This window comes from Fonsecaea nubica (genome assembly GCF_001646965.1).
Source record: "Fonsecaea nubica strain CBS 269.64 chromosome Unknown Scaff19, whole genome shotgun sequence".
NCBI classification, from domain to species: Eukaryota; Fungi; Ascomycota; class Eurotiomycetes; order Chaetothyriales; family Herpotrichiellaceae; genus Fonsecaea; species Fonsecaea nubica.
Genome location: NW_019173692.1, coordinates 370,054 through 390,847, shown reverse-complemented (window position 1 = coordinate 390,847; position 20,794 = coordinate 370,054). Strand labels below are relative to the sequence as shown.

The window sequence follows — 20,794 nt, the reverse complement described above, 5'->3', positions numbered from 1 at the left end:
GTCTTCGAGGCTATATTATAAATCTCTCCTGATCATGCCATGTCAGCGTCAAGGTAGAGGGCAACGGAGTGGGACGACTCGAGCTGCAGGTGTATCGTTGGCAGAAAAGCGCTTATGACATGCGAGGCAGGGTCTAGCCCAGGAGAGGAATGAACCGGACAATATGCAGATCCGAGGGAAAGGGAGGGAGGTGGCGGCGAGATCGAGAGGAGGCGTGAGAGGCTGGGTCTTGGGGTTTTTGTAAGCAAGGCCGGGTCCCGGGCTGGAGCTTAAAGGAAGCCAAGCTGGGTTCTTGCGATCTTGATATCGAAAAGAATGTGATATCTCTGGGCTGTTCGGTTTTGCGGTTTGTGGGTAGGAGGAGGATTCGGGGACTCAGAGGTGATGGGAGAGGTCAGATTCGTCAGGTTCGTCAGGTACGGAGACCCGAGGGGAGAGAGGGAGAAGAGGCGTGAGAGGCTGAAATGTTGGCAGGAGGAGCAACATGCAGCAAGGAAACAAGGAGTGCAGAAGTAGCCCACGCGCCCCGATGACTAGCCTGTCGTCCGCCGGGACAAATTGGCCTCTCGGGGCGGGGTCCGGGCTGGAAGTGGTGCCTGAACCTTGCACTGTTTTCCAAAGTGCATGCCTAACATGCCTAACATGTCCATGGCTGCCCAGTCCAAGCCAGTGTGGTTCGACTTTGGCCACTGACTATTCGTCAAATGATCGTCGAGTCTAGATTCTGTTCAGAGACTGCGCTTAGATGCTAGTCTGGAATTGCGCCCTCCGTCCTACATACCAAATCATATACCGAGGAAAGAGGAGACCCCTCCAAGCAGGCACTGTACAGAGCACGAGGTGAATCACGCCGTTTCCAATATTGAATGCATGGTGAGTGGACAATCATGAGTCGGTTGTCTTTGTCACCAACAATGATATCTGACCAGAGCACAGACCGACAAATACGACACGCTGAGCAGTATAAACACACACTATCAAGTACAAAGGTCAAAGAATTTGACTCCTGCCGCAGAGACAATCCTGTCTTTGATGGCTGAACCTCAAATGCTGACCATGTTTAAACAGTGACACTCAAACTCCCAGGTCTCCGCTTGGGTTCCAAATCCGGGTATCTCGAAGATCCGGGGTTTCAGGGGGGGTCGTGTTTGTTCTGATGACCTTGGTTCAGGGGAGTAACTCAAGGAATTAGATTTCAGTGACACGACCGATGGAGCCCCATGTTCTGATGATGTCGCTTCCATCCGCGGACAAGGTGCTCCTAACCTCGACTCATCAGATCGCCACCCCAGTCACTCGCCTGCTCTAGAAATTGATACCAAGCTATACCAACAATGCCGTTCTCGTATCAAGACAAATGCGCTCTGTGTCAATGAGCATGCCCAACCTGTAAAAACAATGGCAGAATCATTCCGAAGCAAGCTGCTCCAAGATCTTTCCAAGACGGCTTGGGCTCACTCGGCGTGCTTTCCCGCCCATCAATGTAGCCATTTGCGTTTCCATTCATCCCCTCATGGAGCGAGCCAGAGCTCTCTTGCATCGCATGCATGGCCACGTAAAGAAACGTCCCTGCAGAGAACAGCAACAGCATCCCCGTCCACCACCTGGTAGTCTGTGCACTTTGACTCTGGCCACCGCCAAGTAGGTGGGCAAGCAACCACGTAAAGATCGCTCCAGTTGGTGCAGCCAGACTAAAGAGGATCAGATGCCCTCGGGCTGTTCTCTTGGACAGCCCCTGCTTGACAAGGACGGACGTCAGCCCAAACGCCGCTGGTGCCTTGTGAATCATGATCGCAAAGAATATCACAAAGCTCAGTCCAGATGTCGTTGCAGTTGAAGATGCTCCCAGGGCTATTCCATCAGCAGCTGCATGAATAACCAGACCTATGGTAGTTGCGAAGCTCCGTTGCTGGACGTGGCGCCCTTCAGTCGAGTCTATGAAGGAGTCCGATTCTTCGTCGCGATCCAAAGATGTAGTGAAGTTGAATCTGCGGCCCAGATTGTTCAAGGCAATATGATGTGTCCTCGACTTTTGTTTTGCCGGTTGACTGTATTGTGGTACTTTGTCAACCAAGTACATGAGCATGAATCCAGCCAACAACGCAACTCCGATCCATGCATGGTGAGATTCCTTATGTACCTCTTCCTCCTCCTCTTCCCCGCTGCTATAGTCTTTGTCGGCCTGCGTTTCTCCCTTTCCGTCAACATTCATGACACCAACCACCCCAGGTTTTGTAGGAGTACGTGGTGGCGCCTCCAGATCCAGATCGGACGGAAGGACAGGGCCGGGAACATCGAAGGGACTCAAATCGGCAGGTTCTCGCGCTCGGATCTCGTGAAGCGGTTGAGCTGCAACAGACTGGCTCCATCGAATGTCTATCTCGCGCGCATGTACATGCCTTTTGAGTTGCGCATGCGCGTGTCCGACTTCAGAGGCACTGTAAAGAGTCTCCACCCCTTCAGGGATAATGACAACCAGTGACGTACCAACTAGTACACCCATACCGATTGTTGATATGAAGCGTAGTTTTGGTTGTGAGAGGCCCAATGAGAGTGGCAAGATGCCTGCAAGGAAAGATGCCACAGCCATGACAATGCACAGGCTGAGCAAAGTGAACAACCCGTCCATTGTCGCAGGCAACGGAGACGAGGGTCAAGCCTAGTGTTGTCGTGTTGCGCCCAGCTTAACAGATAGCAAACTGCAGAGTGGTCGAGGGGAGCATATTGCTTGGCTTCGAGGTCAATCTTGGAGATGTATTGTTCGGTGTATAAGACGATTTGGCCGCTGTAGCGGTTGTAGACGCATTGAGAATGTTGGTCAAGCGTCTGACCTCCTGAGAGCGCAGGCATAACGACGATTATTATCCCTTTTCGCGATGTCCCGATAAGAAGACCAAGTCACCTTATCACCACGTGCCTTGGACATCAGGCTGGCAGCGACGAGGCTGGCTCTTAGGCTTGCACACTCACAACCTCACTAACTCAACGCAAGGATGTACTCATGCTACTGTACTAATATACATATGTAGGCGACTTCATGGTTTGCACCTGTTCATATCTTCTTAGAATGTCGAGCCAGGAAATTGGCACTGCTTCTGCATGGCGTTCTCAGCGCTGCCTGTATCTCACTTCTGCTCCCTTCATCTGGTCACCAGAAGAGTCCCCAGCGATGCGTCCTCAAATCTCAGTACTATGCATCTTCTCCTGTTCAAAGTCATCATGATGACAGTGAATTCTATGATATCACATCAATCCATTATGCTTGGTCTCTGTGTGGACGCGACAGCGCTGCGGCCCAACAACTGCTGGACCAATGGAGACGCATTGCATTGACGCTGGCGACATCGCGAGTATTTGTATGGAGGACCACAATTGTTGTCCTTCTTGGCCAGATATCCAAATGAGTCGTCCATGTCGAGAATTGAATCGTTTGGAACTGTGGTGGAATTATACCGAGTATTGTGGACAGCTCGCAATCGTGAATCTATGAAGAGTTCTGTTCACTCAAGGTTGGCGAAGGCTGAAGATTGCACGCTCTGCGTGAAGCTGTATTGTGCCGTTCACCAGAACCAGTTTCGTTCTGGGGGCAGATAGAGAACCTGAAAGAGTCCACCTGCTCTCCAGCTGCGCCACACCTCGCTCTCGCGAAATCTGGCCGAAGTCAGGACATGGCAGACCTGGCCTTCCTCTTGTCTCGACCTGTTCCCGAATATCTGCCGCGTGTTCGATATCGCGTTGATCACTTTCTTCTTGTATTATACTTCCATTCGACCACAACAGACAAGGGTTAACGAGACTTCCACTGGCCGCTTTGTTGCTACTTTGCTCGTTGAAACTTGTAGGCTCGCTGCTGACAGTCACGGGTGGATATCAGCCGCTTGAGGTGCTGTGCGATCGATGTATGGTAAGTAGTCTGACGAGATCGGACCTTTTCTGGTAAGGGGCCAGGAGAGATTTCTTTAGACAATCCGTCTCCTACAGGTATGGTAGGTTCACGAGATTCTTGGGATATGTCAATCCGGTAGTTGGCGCCATCCGCGAAAAATGCATCAAGGAACCAAGTGCGACCACTTCTTCTCTGACTCATTCGATGAACTGTTCTCTCGCATCGTGATCGGAATACTGGCGGGAGTATTGGACTCATTTGTGGCTTGAAGCTGTAACCAAACTTCTGGTCGACTTCCTCGTCTCTGCATCTGATGCGATCTACGCCTTCTGATCATTCTGACACAGCCATAGATGGTCGGGATGTTGGCCACGAAACAGGAAGCAGCTATTTGCACAGAGGCGAAGAAGCTGCGCACTGGTTGGTACGATTGTTCGGCATAGATATAACCAATGCGAACCAGTGTTATGACGATGCAGAAAACCCCTAGACAGCATAAAATCCCAACTCTAAGCTGTTCACCAAGGTTCCGCTGGCGAACTGCAGCGAGGAGCGGGTAAGATATTGCCAACAAGAGTAGATCCAGGACAATGTTTGAAATTCCTTGGACAAGCAGCTGAATATACGCTTTGATGCATGTTCCCGGGTTGGGTTTGACCTGCCAATACAGACGAAATGGTTGACACTCGAGAAAAGTTGCCAGGACCACACCGACATAGGTGATAGGAATGGCAATCCAGCAGATTCGAATGAGCCTGGTGGTCCATTTTGCCCTGATTTCGAAAATTCGAGAATAGAACAGCAACAGCAAGGAACTCTGCAGCCAGCAGATGGTGGTGATCAAGAGTCGTGCGATAAGAGATAAAATGCTTCCGGCCTTGAGATTTTGAAGGTCCTTGGAGTCGAAATATGTGGATTTGCCATTCAGAGCATCGTTCGAGGTCCCGAAAGTAAGAACGTACTGGTTCACAACAAGGCGAACCACGACTGTGACGACCGAAGCGACACAGACGGCAGTGCTGCGGTCAAACGATCCCTGGTGTATTCTCGCTGCGATGATGCGGGCAACCAAGATCACCAACGAGAAACCTGCACAGACCCATCCTCCGATTTTGGCTTCTTCAGAAGAGACAAGCATTATAAGTCACATAGCCAACCCCGGAAACATTTGTTTGACACAATGTAATCTTAATAGGTGGTGGAACAAGATGCATGTTGAACTTGTGATTCGAAAGGTGTCTGCTGGAATGTCAAAGGTGTGTCCATGACTGCCTCGAAGAAGCCAAAAACGGTGTATGTGTGTGTTGTGTGCGTGTCGGGAGATATGTATGTACCGAGGACTCGTCAGTGGAGTGAGTTGATGAGCAGTTCCCAAGAAGAGGGAGGCGGGTAAACGGGAGACCCAGAACATCCAAAGTGCTGACCACCAAAACCCGGAACAAGGGGATGAGTGGGACTTATCTGGCCGACTCGACAGATACTGCTAGTGATGGCTCCAAACAACCATCCCTAATGATCCTTTCCGGCCTCTAAGGACTAAGTCCAAGCTAGCCCCCAGGCTAGCGGGGGTGCCATCTCAGAAACCCCGGGCACTCACCATTCAACCCTTACCGATGCGTGTGATGCTTGCACGGCTTCTCGCCTACCCCCTTCCCCCACAGTACCGAGAAATATCTTTCCAAGAGCCGCGCTTTGGACAGTGATGCTTCCCCAATCATGGCGACAAATAACTATGCTTCCTCGACGGGGGATGTGACTTGCGGGTCTCTCTGCTGGGAGCAAAGGTCTCTGTGGTTATCCGGATTGATCGGCATTGCTCTTTGGCAGAACAGCCACACAGACAGGAAAGGACACTAAAGTCGGAAATACCAGGAAACAAATTCACGAGGCCGCGTTTGAAGGACTGAAATGGTTATGGGCTGCATTCTCTAGGATTGGGTGGTGGGAAAGCTCACATAATCGCTAGATGCTTCAGAGTTCGTTGCAGAAAAAAACATCTCTGGTCACAACCGCCTCGCTAGAGAACATCCCACCAATGCGGTCTCTGAGAACTCCGTAGGCTGCAGAAACGAGAAAGCTTCAGTACGAGTTCTCTTCGCTTCGTCACTACCTTTGTCCTGTGGAGGTGGGAAACTCGGAAACTTGAGGTTAAGACATCGCAGGGCATGCCATCTAGGCTGAATGCCGGCATGGCAATGAAGCCAAATGAAGGAGTTGTCGACGCAGGGGGTAGTTTGTGCAACCTGAATACGAGACTGCTAGCAGAAAGTGTCCCAGCATTGCAAAGTCTTGAGACCAACTGGCAGGCAAATGTCGCACTACTGACTTACAATACGAGGACGGGGTTTGGTAGCTGTTGTTCGTGGCCCATCTTCCGGATCGACAGGGAGGAGTTTTAGATGAAAGAGGCACACAAGCGAGGTTGATGTGCATACATGGATACAGAACCACGGTGGACAGTATCGAGAAGTCTGGAGATCTCGATCTGATTACCAGGCTGCCAGGGTTGCGCAGGATGTTTGTGTGTACTCCGCAGGCAAGGACAATTCAGATACAAGAGTTGAAAGTCAGCCAGCTGCGAATGTTTTATTGGGTGTAAGAATAATAGCTTGCAGTCTCTCAGTGTCCATTGTGTCGGAACGGAGTTCTGGCAGAAATGACCGTCTGACCGTTTCTAATTAGTTTTAGAACGAACGACGCGTTGCTTGAGAAGCGTGCTGGCGTGTTCGCGACAGCCAAAATCTACATCAATGCGCCACACCTTGGTAAAGAAATCGTCACTGGCAGTTCATCCCATTTTCATGTCTGTTTGTCGCTCTTCCTGGGACAGAACTCGCTAGTCTCATCGTTGCTTCAGAATCGCATCGTACAACTACGCGCCTGAGATGAATTAGAAGCGCACTCCGGAACATCTCCAGTATGGCTGCGCCTTCCGAGGAATGTGAGTGTTGCGCTGCGCTACAGAAAGATCTCTGCTAATCGAATCAAAGTCTCGGTGAACGCAAATGAAGCTGTTCGCATCTCCATCGTCCAACCCAGCGCGAACGACAAGCTCATCACTCGGCACGAATTTCATCCCAAATTCACCTATCCCATCGTTGGAGAGGCAGAGCAGATCTTCGGTTACAAAGGGCTGGACATCGACATTCAATTCGCAGCTCATGATTTGCGACCACATATCGACATTTCCTACCAAAAGAAGTTTAGCACGATCGGTACTACAAGCGCCCTCGATCTGAACAAAACTTTCAGCAACTTCCTACCCCCGACGGCATTTGAACAAGGGTTTGAGTCAGAGCTGCTCAGCGACTCGAAAGCGGCACAATGGACACCTCCAGGTGTATGCGTAAAGAAGTACACAAGAGGCGGAGAGAACTATGAGGTGTGGGCTGGCTCATTACTAGACCTCCCAATGAGAACCCTGGTCGACAATATCCAAATATTCATTGTCTTCTTTATTGAAGGTGGACAGTTCATCAATTTGGAGGATGTCGACTGGACCTTGGATCGATGGAGGGTCTATCTCACCTACCACAAGGCATCACAGCCCCCGGCACCCAGGGGATCTCCATATTCGTTTGTTGGCTATGCAACGACCTACCGCTTCTACAAGTTCCAGAAACCGTCAAAGGATCATAAGCCCTTCTCGTTCCCGCCGTCAGAAATTATTACGCCTAATACTCTTCCGTCGCGGCTTCGAATATCACAATTCCTGATCACACCACCTTTCCAAAGCTCTGGTCACGGCTCAGCTCTTTATCAGGCCATATACAACGAGGTTATGGCAGATCCGACTGTTTTGGAATTAACAGTTGAGGATCCAAGCGAGGAATTCGACAAACTACGCGACATGAATGACTTTGACATTCTAGAACCGCAGTTCAAAGCAGTCAATCTCAAGATACATACGTCACCTTTTGCCAGCCAGGAACGAGGACGTTTGAAACGCATACCGACTGCCAAATTGCTTCCTCTAGATGAGCTCCAGGCTATTCGATCCAAAAATAAGATTGCAAGTCGCCAATTCGCCAGGATGGTCGAGATGTATCTTCTGGCCCAAATCCCATATTCACATCGTGCAGCCGGTGGTGCCTCCCTCACTAGCCTCATGGTTAGAGGTGCCAGAGCTCCCAATCCGGACGACCGCACATATTATTGGTGGCGACTGTTACTGAAACAGCGTATCATCAAGAAGAATAAGGATCTGCTCCAACAAATCCCTTTGGAAGAGCGACTGCCCCAAATCGAGGATAGTGCGCGTGCTCAGGAAGATGAATATGAAGGCCTCATTCTTTCGTATGCACTCCGAAAGGAGAGAGAAGCTGATCGGCCTGAAAATGGAGAGTCATCAGCCGTCATGCGCAAGAGAAGGGTGATTGAGGACGACGAGGACGAAGAGTCGTCGAGCGGGGAAGCCTCCCGGTCTAAAAGACCCAAAGTCTAAGGCCACTTTCTCGTCATTCTTCCTTTGCGCTTGTCGACTGTGCGTATTCGAGCAGTTTGGACGGCTCATGTTTGCCCTTCAGGACGCCGCCGCATATTTCAATGGCAAGTTTGATTGTACTCAGTCGCGGTAACCGACCCCAAGACTTTTGGGCCAGAGAAGGAGGATGAGGATAACCATCACACGGTGACACAGAGCACCTTGGGCGAACAGGTGAATTCTCAGGTAGCGAGCGCTCGATGATAACAGACAAACTGAAGACGTTCTTCAGCTTCTTCACCAGCAATGACATGCTCGTCTTCACCCAGAAATGCACCCTCTTCCCACATTTTGTCTAATTCCTGATCGTCATCACCCGTAACAGCCCAGACACTTTCGCGTAGTCGTTTGTTCCGCTCTCTGTCCTCTTCAATCCGCTGCTCGATTGCCCGCTTATCCATCCTCGACACGCCATTTGGCTTGCTTGAACGTTCTGCTCCGGTCCGAGGTGTTGGCTTCTGAGGACCGTCGCCTGCGCCACCCTCGGCAGCAGTCACATCCATTGCATCCTTGTCGGCTGCTGCTTCGGGCTCGCCATCCTCGCCTCCGAGGAGGTTCCCCAGCTTCTCCTCCTTGTCCTTGAGTTCGCTCTCGATCGTGCCGATGACTTGGGCGGAGAGGACGCCCTTCTCGCTTAGTCTCGTGACGACGCGCCTCACGACCTTGACGTTGGCGCCGCTCTGCGCGACCGCGTCCACGATCCGCGCAATGTCCCTCTTGACCATCTCAACGTAGGCTTCGTGGCCGCCCTCCTTCATGTTGATGTCGGCGTGGTGTTCGAGAAAGTACATGATGTTGGCGCGGTTGTTCATGTTGGTGTTGCCCCGCTCGAGGTTCTCAAGGATGCACGAGTGCAGGTCCTCGTCCATGTCCCGGTGTTTGAGGGCGTAGTGCGCCGTCTTTATAGCCGCCGTGGCGGATGCGGAGAGGTGCGTGAGGAGATTCGTGAAGCGCATGCGCACTTCGAACGGGTCGGCCATGGTGGGCAAAATCTGCGAATGCTGTCCTAGCCGCTGTATATGCGTAGAAAGGGAAGCGATCGATCGCGGCGCAGGAGAACACGGGGAGGCGTTTGACTCAGGAAGAAAAATGTTTATGCAAGTCCCAAAGGTGGTGGTGGGTGGTTCACATGGTCCGCTTTTCGGGTCGGGGAAGCGCAAACACAGCGAGTACAAGTTCGCCGCACATGGGATCGTCCACCTGTTACCAGTGCTGGTGAGGTAAAAGGCGATGTTCCTTGTCAAAAGCGGAACTTCGACCTGGTGTAAACTACGCGAAACAGCAATGCGGTTGAACTTCGTGCGGGAATACTTGCAGAGGGTTGGAGAGACTCGTGGCAACAGACAAATCTCGTGCCCATTGGTGTGCCTTGCAGACGGATTTGGCCGATTTATTCTTGTCTTGAAGGGTCCTCTCCGCTGGTGCCACTTCCGCCCTTCGAGGAAAAAAAAAGTTATATCCAGCAGTCATATCTTCCCCGCATTCTCTCTCAGCAAGACACCGATCGTGCAAGACTCATTTTGGACTCGCCTAATATAACAGTATTACTGGTGTGCATATTTTCTTTCAGAGGACAGTAATCTCCTATTATCAGATCAAAGACCTCGTGCATCATGTCCGGTGTACTGCGCGTGCCCAACGGCATCAATAGTGACCCTTCCGGGGGGATGACACTGACAATTCTCGGATGTGGTGAGTATTTTGCGTGAGCAACAGCTCCTTCAACCACTGCTTCTCTGCTAGATATGTTTACTAACTAAAGGTTGGTGACAAGGCACTCTCGGTATCGCCATCCTCAGTGGGATCCTCTCCTCCCTCTCCGAATCCTCTGCCTCACATGCTCCATCTCCTGCATATCCCGACTCCGGCACCGCGACTCCCACCACCGAATCCCCTCCGCCGCGTACACCGACAAACTTCATCGCCTGTGTGCGCCGTCCTGAATCGGCAAAGCGCGTCAGAGTTGCGGTTCAATCGTACCGGCCGAGTGTGACGATCCTGCAGAACGAAAACGTCAAGGGGACGCAGAACGCTGATGTGGTTATACTGGGATGTAAGCCATATATGGTCGCCGACCTTCTGCGCGAGGAAGGGGTGAAAGAAGCCCTCGCCGGGAAGCTTCTGATCTCAATCTGTGCTGGTGTTCCCGTCGAACAAATCGGTCGGGTCCTTTACGGCGAGTCATATCCAGAGGGCATCCCCGACAACGCCTGCCGGATAGTAAGAGTCATGCCCAACACCGCCGCGATTGTGCGCGAGTCCATGACCGTCATCGCCAACTCCACCCCTCCCTTACCTACCGAGCTATCGTCGATAGTTGAGTGGATCTTCACGCGGATCGGCCGAGTCGTGCACCTTCCACCGGGAATGATGGACGTTTCCACCGCCTTGTGCGGTTCTGGGCCCGCATTCCTCGCACTGATGCTTGAGTCTCTTGCAGACGGCGCCGTCGCAATGGGCCTCCCTCGTGCAGAGGCTCAACTCATGGCTGCGCAGACGATGCGAGGGACGGCAGGGATGGTCCTGTCCGGGGAACATCCTGCGCTGGTGAGGGAAAAGGTGTCCACCCCCGGAGGTTGCACGATCGGTGGGTTGTTGGTGTTGGAGGAGGGCAGGGTCCGAGGAACAGTGGCAAGGAGTGTCCGAGAGGCAACAGTCGTTGCAGCGCAGCTGGGTAAGGGCGTTAGTGGCGTCAATGGGACGAGATTTGAGAGGCAATAGAAGAGGTCAACAGTGGAACATCTTGGACAGAATCATTTGGGCATGCTAGGTAAGCTTGGGGTAAGCTACGGAATCACGAACATTTTGCGAAGTACAACAACAGCGAACTTGACGCATCATGACATGGCAAAGTGTTCTGCTCTTTACGATGTCAGGCTGTCAATGCGCAGGACGAGCGGGGGTCGAAAAGTTTGGCACATATTCCTGTATATGACGAGCAGACAGCCCAACTCCAGCAGAGCCCTTGCACCTCACAAGGCGAATGAAACGATCTGGCTTCTGGAGTGGCACATGAATCTTGAATTGTACATTTTCGGATCTTGTCCAAGTCTCCCTGCAAGCCCACAGTATAGTTACAAACATCTCCAGCAGAATATGGGTTTCACGTAGACAGCCCGGTGTAGAAGAATGCTCGATCGACTCCAGTAGCGCACTGAATGCGTATCTTCCAACTCCAGCTCCCATGCAGCACCTGTAGACATCTTTCATGTGTTTCGTGCTGCCATTTTACCTCTGAATGGGTTGAAACGAACAGACACCGAAAGAATGGGTGTCCTGAATACCATCTCTCCATCTGCTCTTGCTGCCACCTGCTTGTCCTTACGACATGGACACAACAGCCCCCAGAGCCTTCATGGCCGCGACGATTTTCTCTGCATCCTCCTTGGGCACGCCCTCTTTCATCACCTTGGGTGCACTCTCGACGAATTTCTTTGAATCCACTAAACTCAGACCGAGCAATCCTTTCACTTCCTTAATGACCTTGGGCTTGGCAGCAGCATCGAAGGAATCGAGTTTGAGTGTGAACATTGTCTTTTCAGCGGGGGCAGGCGCGGCTTCTTCTGCTGCCTCTGCTTCGGCAGCCGGAGTTGCAGCAGCACCGCCAGCAGCGGCGGCTGGAGCAGCGAAAGCCATGTCAGGAATATTGAGCCGTGACTAGAATTGTCCATATTAGCCCAAGTTCGAGGAGGACTACAATCAGAGTCTTTGCGAAACGGGGCGCGTGAGCCGCGACAGGAAAAAATGATGTTTGAACATACCTTTAAGCTTGCAACAAGATCTGCTGTCTCCAGCAATGTTAACTGTGATATTTGATCCACAATCCCAGCTATCTTAGGATTTGTAGGCGTTGCAGCTGCATCCGTCGACTGCCATCTTCGTGAACATTGTGAGGGTGCTAAGCTATTCCTTCGTCTATGCTGATTTGCGGAGCTGGTGGAGGAAAGTCGGAGGCACTGGGAAGAAAGGCTGCGTTTTTGCGTCCGAGCTGCGAGCTGGCAGCAACGATGAGTGACTGATGGAAGTTTCGCCGACATCGTGGATCGAGAAGAAATGGCGAGAGGGAGAAGAAGGACTCGTGGAAAGCGTGCGAGGAGTGAGGATTGAGGCGATAGTATCGAATCTCAAGAAATTATCTCGCGATCACCCGCGCATTGACAACCAGATCGTGCCAAGCGGCACGTGACCTAACTAAGACTTGGAAAGCAAGCATCAACGCCAACGTCAAACATCATTCCTGCCTGTCTTTCCGGTTGACAAAAACTGTGGCCAACTGGGAGTCGCAGTCACTGTTTCGCTGATAGTCAATATCTCGCATGGGATCACTGTCATTGGAGTCCTCTATAGGACAGCACTTTTGTATCTTGAGTAAATCGCCACTATCCCATCCTCGAGCCTAATCGCCTAAGCCATTAATCTTTCATCTCTTCGAAATCAAATCATGGAAGACGTTCCAGTATTCAGAGCTGCGAAGCGTAGAAAGTTTGTACGACCCCAGCAAGGAGCTTCCGCGGAATCCCCCGAGGCAGCGTCTCCTAAGGTGGTCGATGTGCTATCTCGCGGCGGGAATGAGAGTCTGGGTGACGATGACGATGAAGACGATGGCGGTGTTTCGAGTCTATTGCGTGCACGGAAACACGTTCGAAAGGTTGTATCTGGTGTTCAATTTTCAAATACGAAAGTCACGCAACAGTCCAGAGAAACCACGGGCATGGAGGTTGTCAAATCAGATCAGGATGTCGACAAGGCTATAGACATCACCAACCGTTTTGTCGGAAGCACAGGGCAGGTCGTCAACGTCGACCAACATATGTTCGTGGCCCCCCTAAAGATGCCGAGTATTGGAGACATAGTTAGCTGACAAGATAAGGGTTGCGTTCATAGATTCCGAAATGGCTAGGAGACGGCACAATCTCGTCACCCCTTCAACTCTGCCGCAGGCAAGTCCAGAGACCGACGTATATCACGACGCTCCATCGTTCAGTGAGGCTGGGTCGACGGCCAAGACAGCATCTACAACGAAACCCACGTCTACCCGCCAGCTGGCCGAAGTCGACCTGGGAGATTCTGTGCACGATACTAACCTAGCCCGCACGCAAGCTGCGCTTGAACGGGTCAAAGCTGGCCAAGCCCCGGTCGAAGAAGTGGACAAGCCACCAAAGCCTCGAAAACCACGGCTAGGCCGAGATGGCAAGCCCATGAGGCCGCGGCCTAGAAAGCGAAGAAACAGCGAAGACATTGCGCGAGACGCTCTTGTGGAACAATTCCTCCACGAAAACAAAATAGACCTCTACGACACGAACACGCTAGGACTGGCAAGCGTCCCGCCGCCTGGTGACGAAGCTGCTGAAGACGGTGGTACGGACGATCGCTTTGCAGAGCAATTCCGGCAGGATTTCATGGATGCAATGGCCGAGAGGAGGAACAGGGCCAGACATGCCCATCAGCCAAAGACATCAACGGGTGTTACAACAGAGTCAAGGGGTCCAAAGTTGGGAGGCAGTCGAAGCGCACGAGCGAAGATGATGCAATGGCAACAGCAGCAACGTCAGCAAGGGGAGTCAGGAGCAAAGAAGTGAGGGTACTCTGGCCGGCATGATGGGTCGAATTTGCAATGACAATGAGCCCTTGAATCTTTTGAATCCTTTGCCAACACATTGCAAGTTGCCCAATGAAGAACATGACACATGGTGGTGGTCAGTATGAGTGCAATCACCTCTGACCGCAACCAGCTACATGTAATCTGCCTGCTCACAGCTGTACTGGTACTGACAAGTGTGGCCATGATCAATCTTCTTCTCCGTTCCTTGGCACAAGGCCAAGTCAAAAACGATGAAAAAGAAGGGCTGTCCAAAGGACAACAGTGAAAAGTTTCCAAAAATTGCCAAAAAACCAAGTCCCAGAGAGACAAGATTTTTGGTGTGAAGAGTTTCAAAAATTGAGAAAAAACCGGTCCCAGAGAGACAGTTTTTTGTGTGTGAAGCAAAAATTGCGACACTGTAAGTCCCGAGAGACTTGAAGAGGTTCCAAAAATTGAGGTTTGAACAACAAATTGTTCAATGGGTCTGCACCATCAATGCTGGCGAACAGAGCATGCCTTACAGTGAGAGAAGCCTCTAGGCAAGGAACTGTTTGTGGTGGAACATTCCTGGACTGCCATCATCGAGAACAACCCAAAAAGCCATTGGGGACTCTGACGTACTGAGATCGCACCCTCCACCGGAATGTCCAAGATGTCGGATCACGGGTGGAAATAGCCGTCTAACAAGACACATTCCCAGTCGTGTAGAGAACTCTGGACACAATGCCAGACCAATTGACCCCTTTGTCGGCAGGGACAGGAGTTGGTGTAACTCCGCTGATACCCACAGAGTTTGTTGATCAGAGATGAGCTGTGTCCTCCTTTTCAGCGTTCGGAGGAAACTCCAAGACGACCAGCTCACGATGGAGATGACATGGCGGTTGTCCTGAAGCTCAAGCAAGCATCAAATCTGCAGGCGGCAAGGAGGACCAACTCGGAGAGAAAAACAACAGGCGGAGAGTGTAAGGCCCGAAGCTTTTCTCAACAAGTGGCGTGTGTAGCCAAGACACATCTGAACATGAAGCTCAAAGATTGTGTGCACAACAGATCTTGATCTCGATCGACTGGGTGATGAAGAGGAGGAAAGGAAGGAAAGTCCGTTTGAAGGGGAAATTCCACAGATATTTATGCCCGTTCACCTGAGCAACTCTCTTGGCAGGACTCTGGCTTAATGTGGCAGCTTTCAATGAGGACTTGGCGGACTCGGTGGAACTTGGCGGATCCATTGAATTGAATGGGCAGGAGGATCGGGCAGTTTGCGTGAGGTGCGGCAGAAGAAGTTGGTGTGTTGAAGCATGGTTGATGATGGGGTTTATACGTGTCACGTGACGAGGCTGCAGCCTCGCGCATGTACACGGTACGGGACAGAAAGGGAGAAGACACCATCTCCAAAAGTCAAAACCAGGGACACAGAGACACACGGGATTTTTCAAGGATGTCAGATACACAGGCACACAGGGTGCTGGGACTACGTTTTCTGGACTTGGGTCTTTTACACCTGCGATCGAGGAGAACTACAAAAGCAAACAAGTCCACATCACGCATCAGCAGGCAGAACGGACGGTCTGTGGCAGACTTTGCGGGATCATGTACGCATGGATGACGAGGAATGGCTTGAGCGCAGCGAACCGAACAATCACTGAATATTGCAATCTGGCAAGCAAGGCACAGTTCCATGGAGCGTTGGCTAGAGACTCGCATACTCTCTCAGACTTCTGCGAACTTCAGTGCTGGGACCAAGGCAACGTCCCCTGGAGTGCATCCGCCAAGGTTCACGGACAGAACCCGCCAAGATTCAAGTATCACTCCCTCCTGAGAGTGAGTGACTTGTCGTCGACTCCTTGGCGGAAAGATCTCTACCTCACCCTCTACCAACCTCTTTGATCTGCTTGGCGAGCGTGAACTTGAGCACTACTTAATGAAATTCCTCTTCTCCTTCTCCTGGAATTTTCTTTTTCCTTTCCTTCTCTCTCTCTCTCCATCACCCTTCCCTTCCCTTGCCTTGAGGGCAATTGTGCTTGCACAAGACCCCCTCAAGGCAAGGCACAGGACAAGTCCTCCTCAATAGGGCTCTGTCCACATTCCCAGCAGCAGTTTCCCCCCTTCCTGTCATTTGTTCTCAAAGTTTTGCTGACGTGCTATAGGAAGTCGCTCACGGGCGGCTCACCGCGCCACTGACACCAGTCCAGGGACACATCCAGCCCGTCTGGAACTCACCGACCTCGAACGCTGATCGCTGCCACGTACCGGGTCATGGTCCCGCCGACCGACCAATTCCACGAACCTCCACGAAACCCACGATTCGATCGAGACAGATTCCAACCCTCGTACGCCACGAGAGGACAACTCCTCCCTCCCTCCCTCCTTCCCTCCCCTTCGCCCTTCGCCCTTCCCCTCCCACCGCCCACACACGAGAGAAACACAAGGTAAGTCGCTTTTCTCATTCGCGTCTTCACTTCCAAAATACTAACTTTTCACATCAGAGCAGACGGAGTGATGGATTTGGGAGCACCAGTGGTGGCGTGTGGACAGTGGGGGTTTGGTAAGTGAAGCTGAAGTGAAATCAACCTTGATGTGAAACTGATTTTGAGCCTTTGCAGGTGTGGTTTTCCCCTTCTGCACACTGTGCAGGAGTGGTGGGAAACATCATTGGCCAGGTTGCAGTCACAAAAGCCTGAGACCAAAAAAAAAAAAGAAAAGAAAAGATGCCCAAAAAGGAAGGCACACGATCAAAAAAAAAGAAAAAAAAGGCCATGCTATCGAAAAAAGGCCAAAGTGCATTCGTCACAAGCACAAAAGATAGCAAAAACAACAAAAAGTTGTTTGAGTGAGCAAGGGGTCTGGACAAGCCTGGCTTGGAAGGACGTGTCGGAGTGGTGTTGCATTGTCAGTCAGTGTATGGATGGATTGCAAAGTCTTGGGAAGGATGGTATGGGAACATCAAGGAAGAGGGCGCAAAGAAAGAAACACGGATAGCACAACATCCAAAAAAAAAAAAATAGGATCACCGAGCGGGAAGTCAAGTCAAGTCAAGTCAACCACAACCACGACAACGACAAAGGTATGGGAAAGCTCGAGTGGCAGGAGGAACAAACAGCATCCAGAACCGACAGCATCATCAAACACAATCAGAGGCGCAAGTCACTCGGCCTCTTCGGTTCAGCATGGATCGCGCACAGCCAAAAAAAAAAAGAGCATTGAGCGGGACGCACGGTATGGGAAAGCTCTTTGCCTGGAGGACAAGGACGGTAGAGACCCAGCATTGGGCTCTGTGGAGAGAGAGACGGACAGTGCAAAAGGGACAACGAGCAACTGCGCGGGCTGCAAGGTATGGGAAAGCGCATTGCCGGAGGACCAGAGCCGTATGGGCACAGGGGATATGGAAACAGGGTGAAGGGGATTTTGAGTTGAGCTGGGCTGAGCTCAGCGTGGGCAGGACAGTGCAGGGCACAGTCAAGGCAGATCAGGTCAGTTGGACCAGGGCAGGACAGGGAAGGACATGTGCAGGGCACAGTCAAGGCAGATTCAGACCAGTTGGGTCAGTTCAGTTGGACCAGGACCAGGACATTGTCGTTGCGGTTGTCATTGTCATCGTTGGATGGAGACACTTGGAAAAGGACCCGGAGGAATTTAGATAGATGGCGGCGGGCATGGCGGGTCGGTGGGCGGGTTTTCCCATGCTCGAGAACCAGATTTTGTGGTGGTTGTGGTGGTGAAGGGGGGAAATCAATTGGAATTGTCAAGGTCCTGCAGGGACGGATACGCTCCGAGACATATACGTCTGGAGTGAGGAGCGAGTACATAGATACGATGTCGTCTTTCAAGCCCTTGTGGACGCACTCGCACACACCAGTCAATTAATGAGCTTGGGAAATCATCCATCCATCCATTCATCCATCCGCCCACCACTTTGCTCCTTCCAGTGAGTGATACATCTCGTATTTTTTCCCCATCGATTGCCTTCGCCATGTACCATGTATACCATGGATATCACGCCCATGTCCACGTCCATGTCAAGTCGAGGCCGCACAAGAGTGCGTGCAGATATGAAACATGGCCAGTGGCTAATGGCAAAGGCAAAGGCAAAGGAAAAAGGCAAAGGTCCAATGTTGGATCGGTGGGGAAAATAGGGCGACTCGTTCCCCTTCAATAATCTCAATCTCTCGAGGTCTTCAAGAGTTCTTTCTGTCTGTAGATAACTCCCCTATCCACCAGCGCCGGACTAATCGCCGCACACCCTGACTGTTCAATACAGATTTAACAACATCTATTAAACATACACACAGAGAGGATCAAAGCATACATGTGCCTGCGGAGACTGGGATCTCTGGAGATCCATAAAGTGGACGGAGGATCTTCAACTCCTCCAACGCCCTCGCTAGCTAAAACTTTTGCATTTCAGGTGATTTCAAGGTGAAAGTGTGTCGCGGCGGCGATAGGAGAGAGCATACAACTCTGCTTGTCTCCGCCCCATCCGCCGGTAGTGGTAGAGACGTCCATAACAATCATCAGTTCTCCAGCCGATATCAGAAGTCAAGTTGAAATTAGGGGTTGTGCAGTAAAAGGTTCAGGCTGGGAAGATGTGATGGAAGGATTCGTGGCAAGAGAGGAATCTCTCAATCGATGCCAGCGTAGAGATCGACGACGATGTTGATAGCTCTGCAGGGAATGGGTCAGCTGTCCTGCTTTTGTGAAACACCAATTCGAACGAAGACTTACGCGACCAAGATTTCCGCAGCGATGAGAATGATAACTGTAGCTCGTTAGCAAAAAGCCATTCAACAGCTCAATGATGCTCACCAATCCACTCCAGCACTTCTCCATGTCGCCTGCTGCCTTGTTCTCTCAGGACCGCAAGTAGATCTGCCCCAGATTAGCAATCCTCACATATAGCGTCAAGAATACTGTTGCACCAGAAACTCACCAGCAATAACATCCAGACGCTCTGTCAACAACCCAACGCGCTGTTCAATTTCCAGGTAACTCCTCACGGCCGCATACACGGGTTCCAAATGAGGTTCCGACCACATCAACTCAGGAGAATCCAGCACGGAGCCTTGCAAGTGGATGTTTATCCGTAAGATAAATAGTTCCCCGATTTGCATGTTCAATTGGCGTCTGGTCAAGTTGACACTGCCGGTCTGGGCGATAAGTGCTGGTAGCGGTGCGGTCGTTTCGATGGTCTCGCTGACAAGATCCTCGAACAGACTCGTCTTGACGGATTGGGACAGCGCGTGTGAAATGGCCAGCTTGATCATATGGTTTCGTGGCTCTCGTAGGGAGATGAAGTCGTTATAAATCCGTGCTTGGTATTCCTTCGTGTAATAGAAATTGAAGTTCTCGGTTTGAACAGATTCGGTAGGCAACGGAGCATCACTGAACTTGGACATATCATGGAGAAATCTCTGCTCTTGTTGTACCGTCATGCCCCAAATGACGACAGTGCCATAGTCAAAGATAAAGATCTCGGGTATGTGGACAGTGGTGGAAAATTCCGAGTCCGCCCTTGGGCGCATCGCATCACTTTCAGACTGGAGGTCGGTGGAAAGGTGGCTCGAAATGGCGGTCAGATCTGTCGTCGTATCTTCTGCTGTTGCAGAAATACCTGTCTGCGTACCCAGTTCCTCCTGTAGGTCGATGAGTTGGTCTCTTCTGATTTTGTTGTTATCTTCCACCTCTACGGCGCTGTCCGAGAACCGTCTCTCCCTGGGACTTATTCGCGGAGAAGCCATGACTCTCGCGATCCTCTCCTCGACTGGACTTGAACTCCTGTCTCCTCCTTTGTTCTTCTTCACATAGTCGTAGTCGTAGGGGCTATAGAGACACTCGTCGAACAACTTGGGGTTGGCACCTCTAGTCCTGGACCTCGATTTCATGAATTTCATAATCCCCTCAAGTCGGTATCCCTGTGCCATGCAGTACGCAGTGACTCGAGGTAATCGATCCCTATCCGCCTTCCCCAGCCTTGCAGCATCCCTCCTGGCCGTAGGGTCTTTGATCCGGGTGAACTGTGAATATACATCTCTGCCACTCTCCTCATCTCGTTCTTCGTCACCGATGTCCGGATTTGGAAGTATCTTTAGCTTCTCCGTGGTTTTGGTAGTCCTTTGGGCACCCGCTCTTGGAGCCGGAGTGAACGGCTGCGTGGTCGGTAGCGGGGCTCCGTGGCTATTTCTTCTGCGCAGTTTCGAGTTGAAAGCACTTAGCATAGGCGGCTGATCTCGAACTGCTGGGTTGGAACCGGTCAAGGCCGCCGAAGGACTTGAGATGGGTCGGAGAGCGGCGGAGGAGGTGGCTCCGGACTGGGTACTAACAGACGTTAAAGGGTTGAATGTGACAGTCCGTTGATTGCGTAGAGCGGGACGGGATGGCGACTCGCTGGGGGAAGTATGCTGGGGCAGTAAGGGAGACGACTCGCTCGCTGTGGTCGCCATGGTTCAGGCCTTTGACAGGGAAGCAGGTCGTACAAGAGGGAGGGATTGGAAACAGATTACAGGAGCCTGTGATATTCTTCGGGGACTGTAGAGGGGGGGGGAGACGGAATAGATGAAGCTGAGAAGCCAGCAAGTGGTGTGTCCTCATAGACGAACTTAACCAGCCCAACCGTCTGGCTCTCCCGGTTTGCATCATCGTTCTCTGGCTGCCACTCCAACTGGCAACCTTGGGAGCTCTCCAGCGACTCCACCTGCGCTTGCTTACTAAGTTAGTTTCGCCTGCAATCATGCACGTTACTTCCTGCCGAGCAAAGCTCCGTACTTGGTATCTACTCGGCACGCCTCTGCATATGCAAAAGGACAAGGAACCACCAATTATCTATGTACGTGGGACGGATTTGCAACAAGTC

General features: G+C 51.6%; 8 protein-coding genes across 8 annotated transcripts; 3 read left to right on the top strand and 5 right to left on the bottom strand.

Moving 5' to 3' along the window:
• Positions 1-1,369: 1,369 nt before the first annotated feature.
• Positions 1,370-2,629, bottom strand: AYO20_03948 (hypothetical protein; the record flags this gene model as incomplete). The annotated part of the gene is made up of 1 exon (XM_022642247.1): positions 1,370-2,629. The coding sequence occupies one exon, from the start codon at positions 2,627-2,629 to the stop codon at positions 1,370-1,372; it is 1,260 nt and encodes a 419-aa protein (XP_022501904.1).
• Positions 2,630-4,049: 1,420 nt separating this feature from the next.
• AYO20_03947 (hypothetical protein) lies at positions 4,050-5,024 on the bottom strand (the record flags this gene model as incomplete). The annotated part of the gene is made up of 1 exon (XM_022642246.1): positions 4,050-5,024. The coding sequence occupies one exon, from the start codon at positions 5,022-5,024 to the stop codon at positions 4,050-4,052; it is 975 nt and encodes a 324-aa protein (XP_022501903.1).
• A 1,781-nt stretch (positions 5,025-6,805) lies between these two features.
• AYO20_03946 (hypothetical protein) lies at positions 6,806-8,330 on the top strand (the record flags this gene model as incomplete). The annotated part of the gene is made up of 2 exons (XM_022642245.1): positions 6,806-6,827; positions 6,877-8,330. The coding sequence occupies 2 exons, from the start codon at positions 6,806-6,808 to the stop codon at positions 8,328-8,330; spliced, it is 1,476 nt and encodes a 491-aa protein (XP_022501902.1).
• Positions 8,331-8,551: 221 nt separating this feature from the next.
• On the bottom strand, positions 8,552-9,349 carry AYO20_03945 (hypothetical protein; the record flags this gene model as incomplete). The annotated part of the gene is made up of 1 exon (XM_022642244.1): positions 8,552-9,349. One exon carries the CDS (start codon positions 9,347-9,349, stop codon positions 8,552-8,554), a length of 798 nt encoding a protein of 265 aa, XP_022501901.1.
• Positions 9,350-9,982: 633 nt separating this feature from the next.
• Positions 9,983-11,090, top strand: AYO20_03944 (pyrroline-5-carboxylate reductase; the record flags this gene model as incomplete). The annotated part of the gene is made up of 2 exons (XM_022642243.1): positions 9,983-10,061; positions 10,144-11,090. 2 exons carry the CDS (start codon positions 9,983-9,985, stop codon positions 11,088-11,090), a joined length of 1,026 nt encoding a protein of 341 aa, XP_022501900.1.
• A 600-nt stretch (positions 11,091-11,690) lies between these two features.
• AYO20_03943 (ribosomal protein L7/L12) lies at positions 11,691-12,005 on the bottom strand (the record flags this gene model as incomplete). Its single annotated transcript, XM_022642242.1, has 1 exon — positions 11,691-12,005. The coding sequence occupies one exon, from the start codon at positions 12,003-12,005 to the stop codon at positions 11,691-11,693; it is 315 nt and encodes a 104-aa protein (XP_022501899.1).
• An 805-nt stretch (positions 12,006-12,810) lies between these two features.
• AYO20_03942 (hypothetical protein) lies at positions 12,811-13,948 on the top strand (the record flags this gene model as incomplete). The annotated part of the gene is made up of 2 exons (XM_022642241.1): positions 12,811-13,181; positions 13,240-13,948. The coding sequence occupies 2 exons, from the start codon at positions 12,811-12,813 to the stop codon at positions 13,946-13,948; spliced, it is 1,080 nt and encodes a 359-aa protein (XP_022501898.1).
• Positions 13,949-18,566: 4,618 nt separating this feature from the next.
• AYO20_03941 (hypothetical protein) lies at positions 18,567-20,384 on the bottom strand (the record flags this gene model as incomplete). The annotated part of the gene is made up of 4 exons (XM_022642240.1): positions 18,567-18,609; positions 18,670-18,703; positions 18,751-18,813; positions 18,875-20,384. 4 exons carry the CDS (start codon positions 20,382-20,384, stop codon positions 18,567-18,569), a joined length of 1,650 nt encoding a protein of 549 aa, XP_022501897.1.
• Positions 20,385-20,794: the final 410 nt, after the last annotated feature.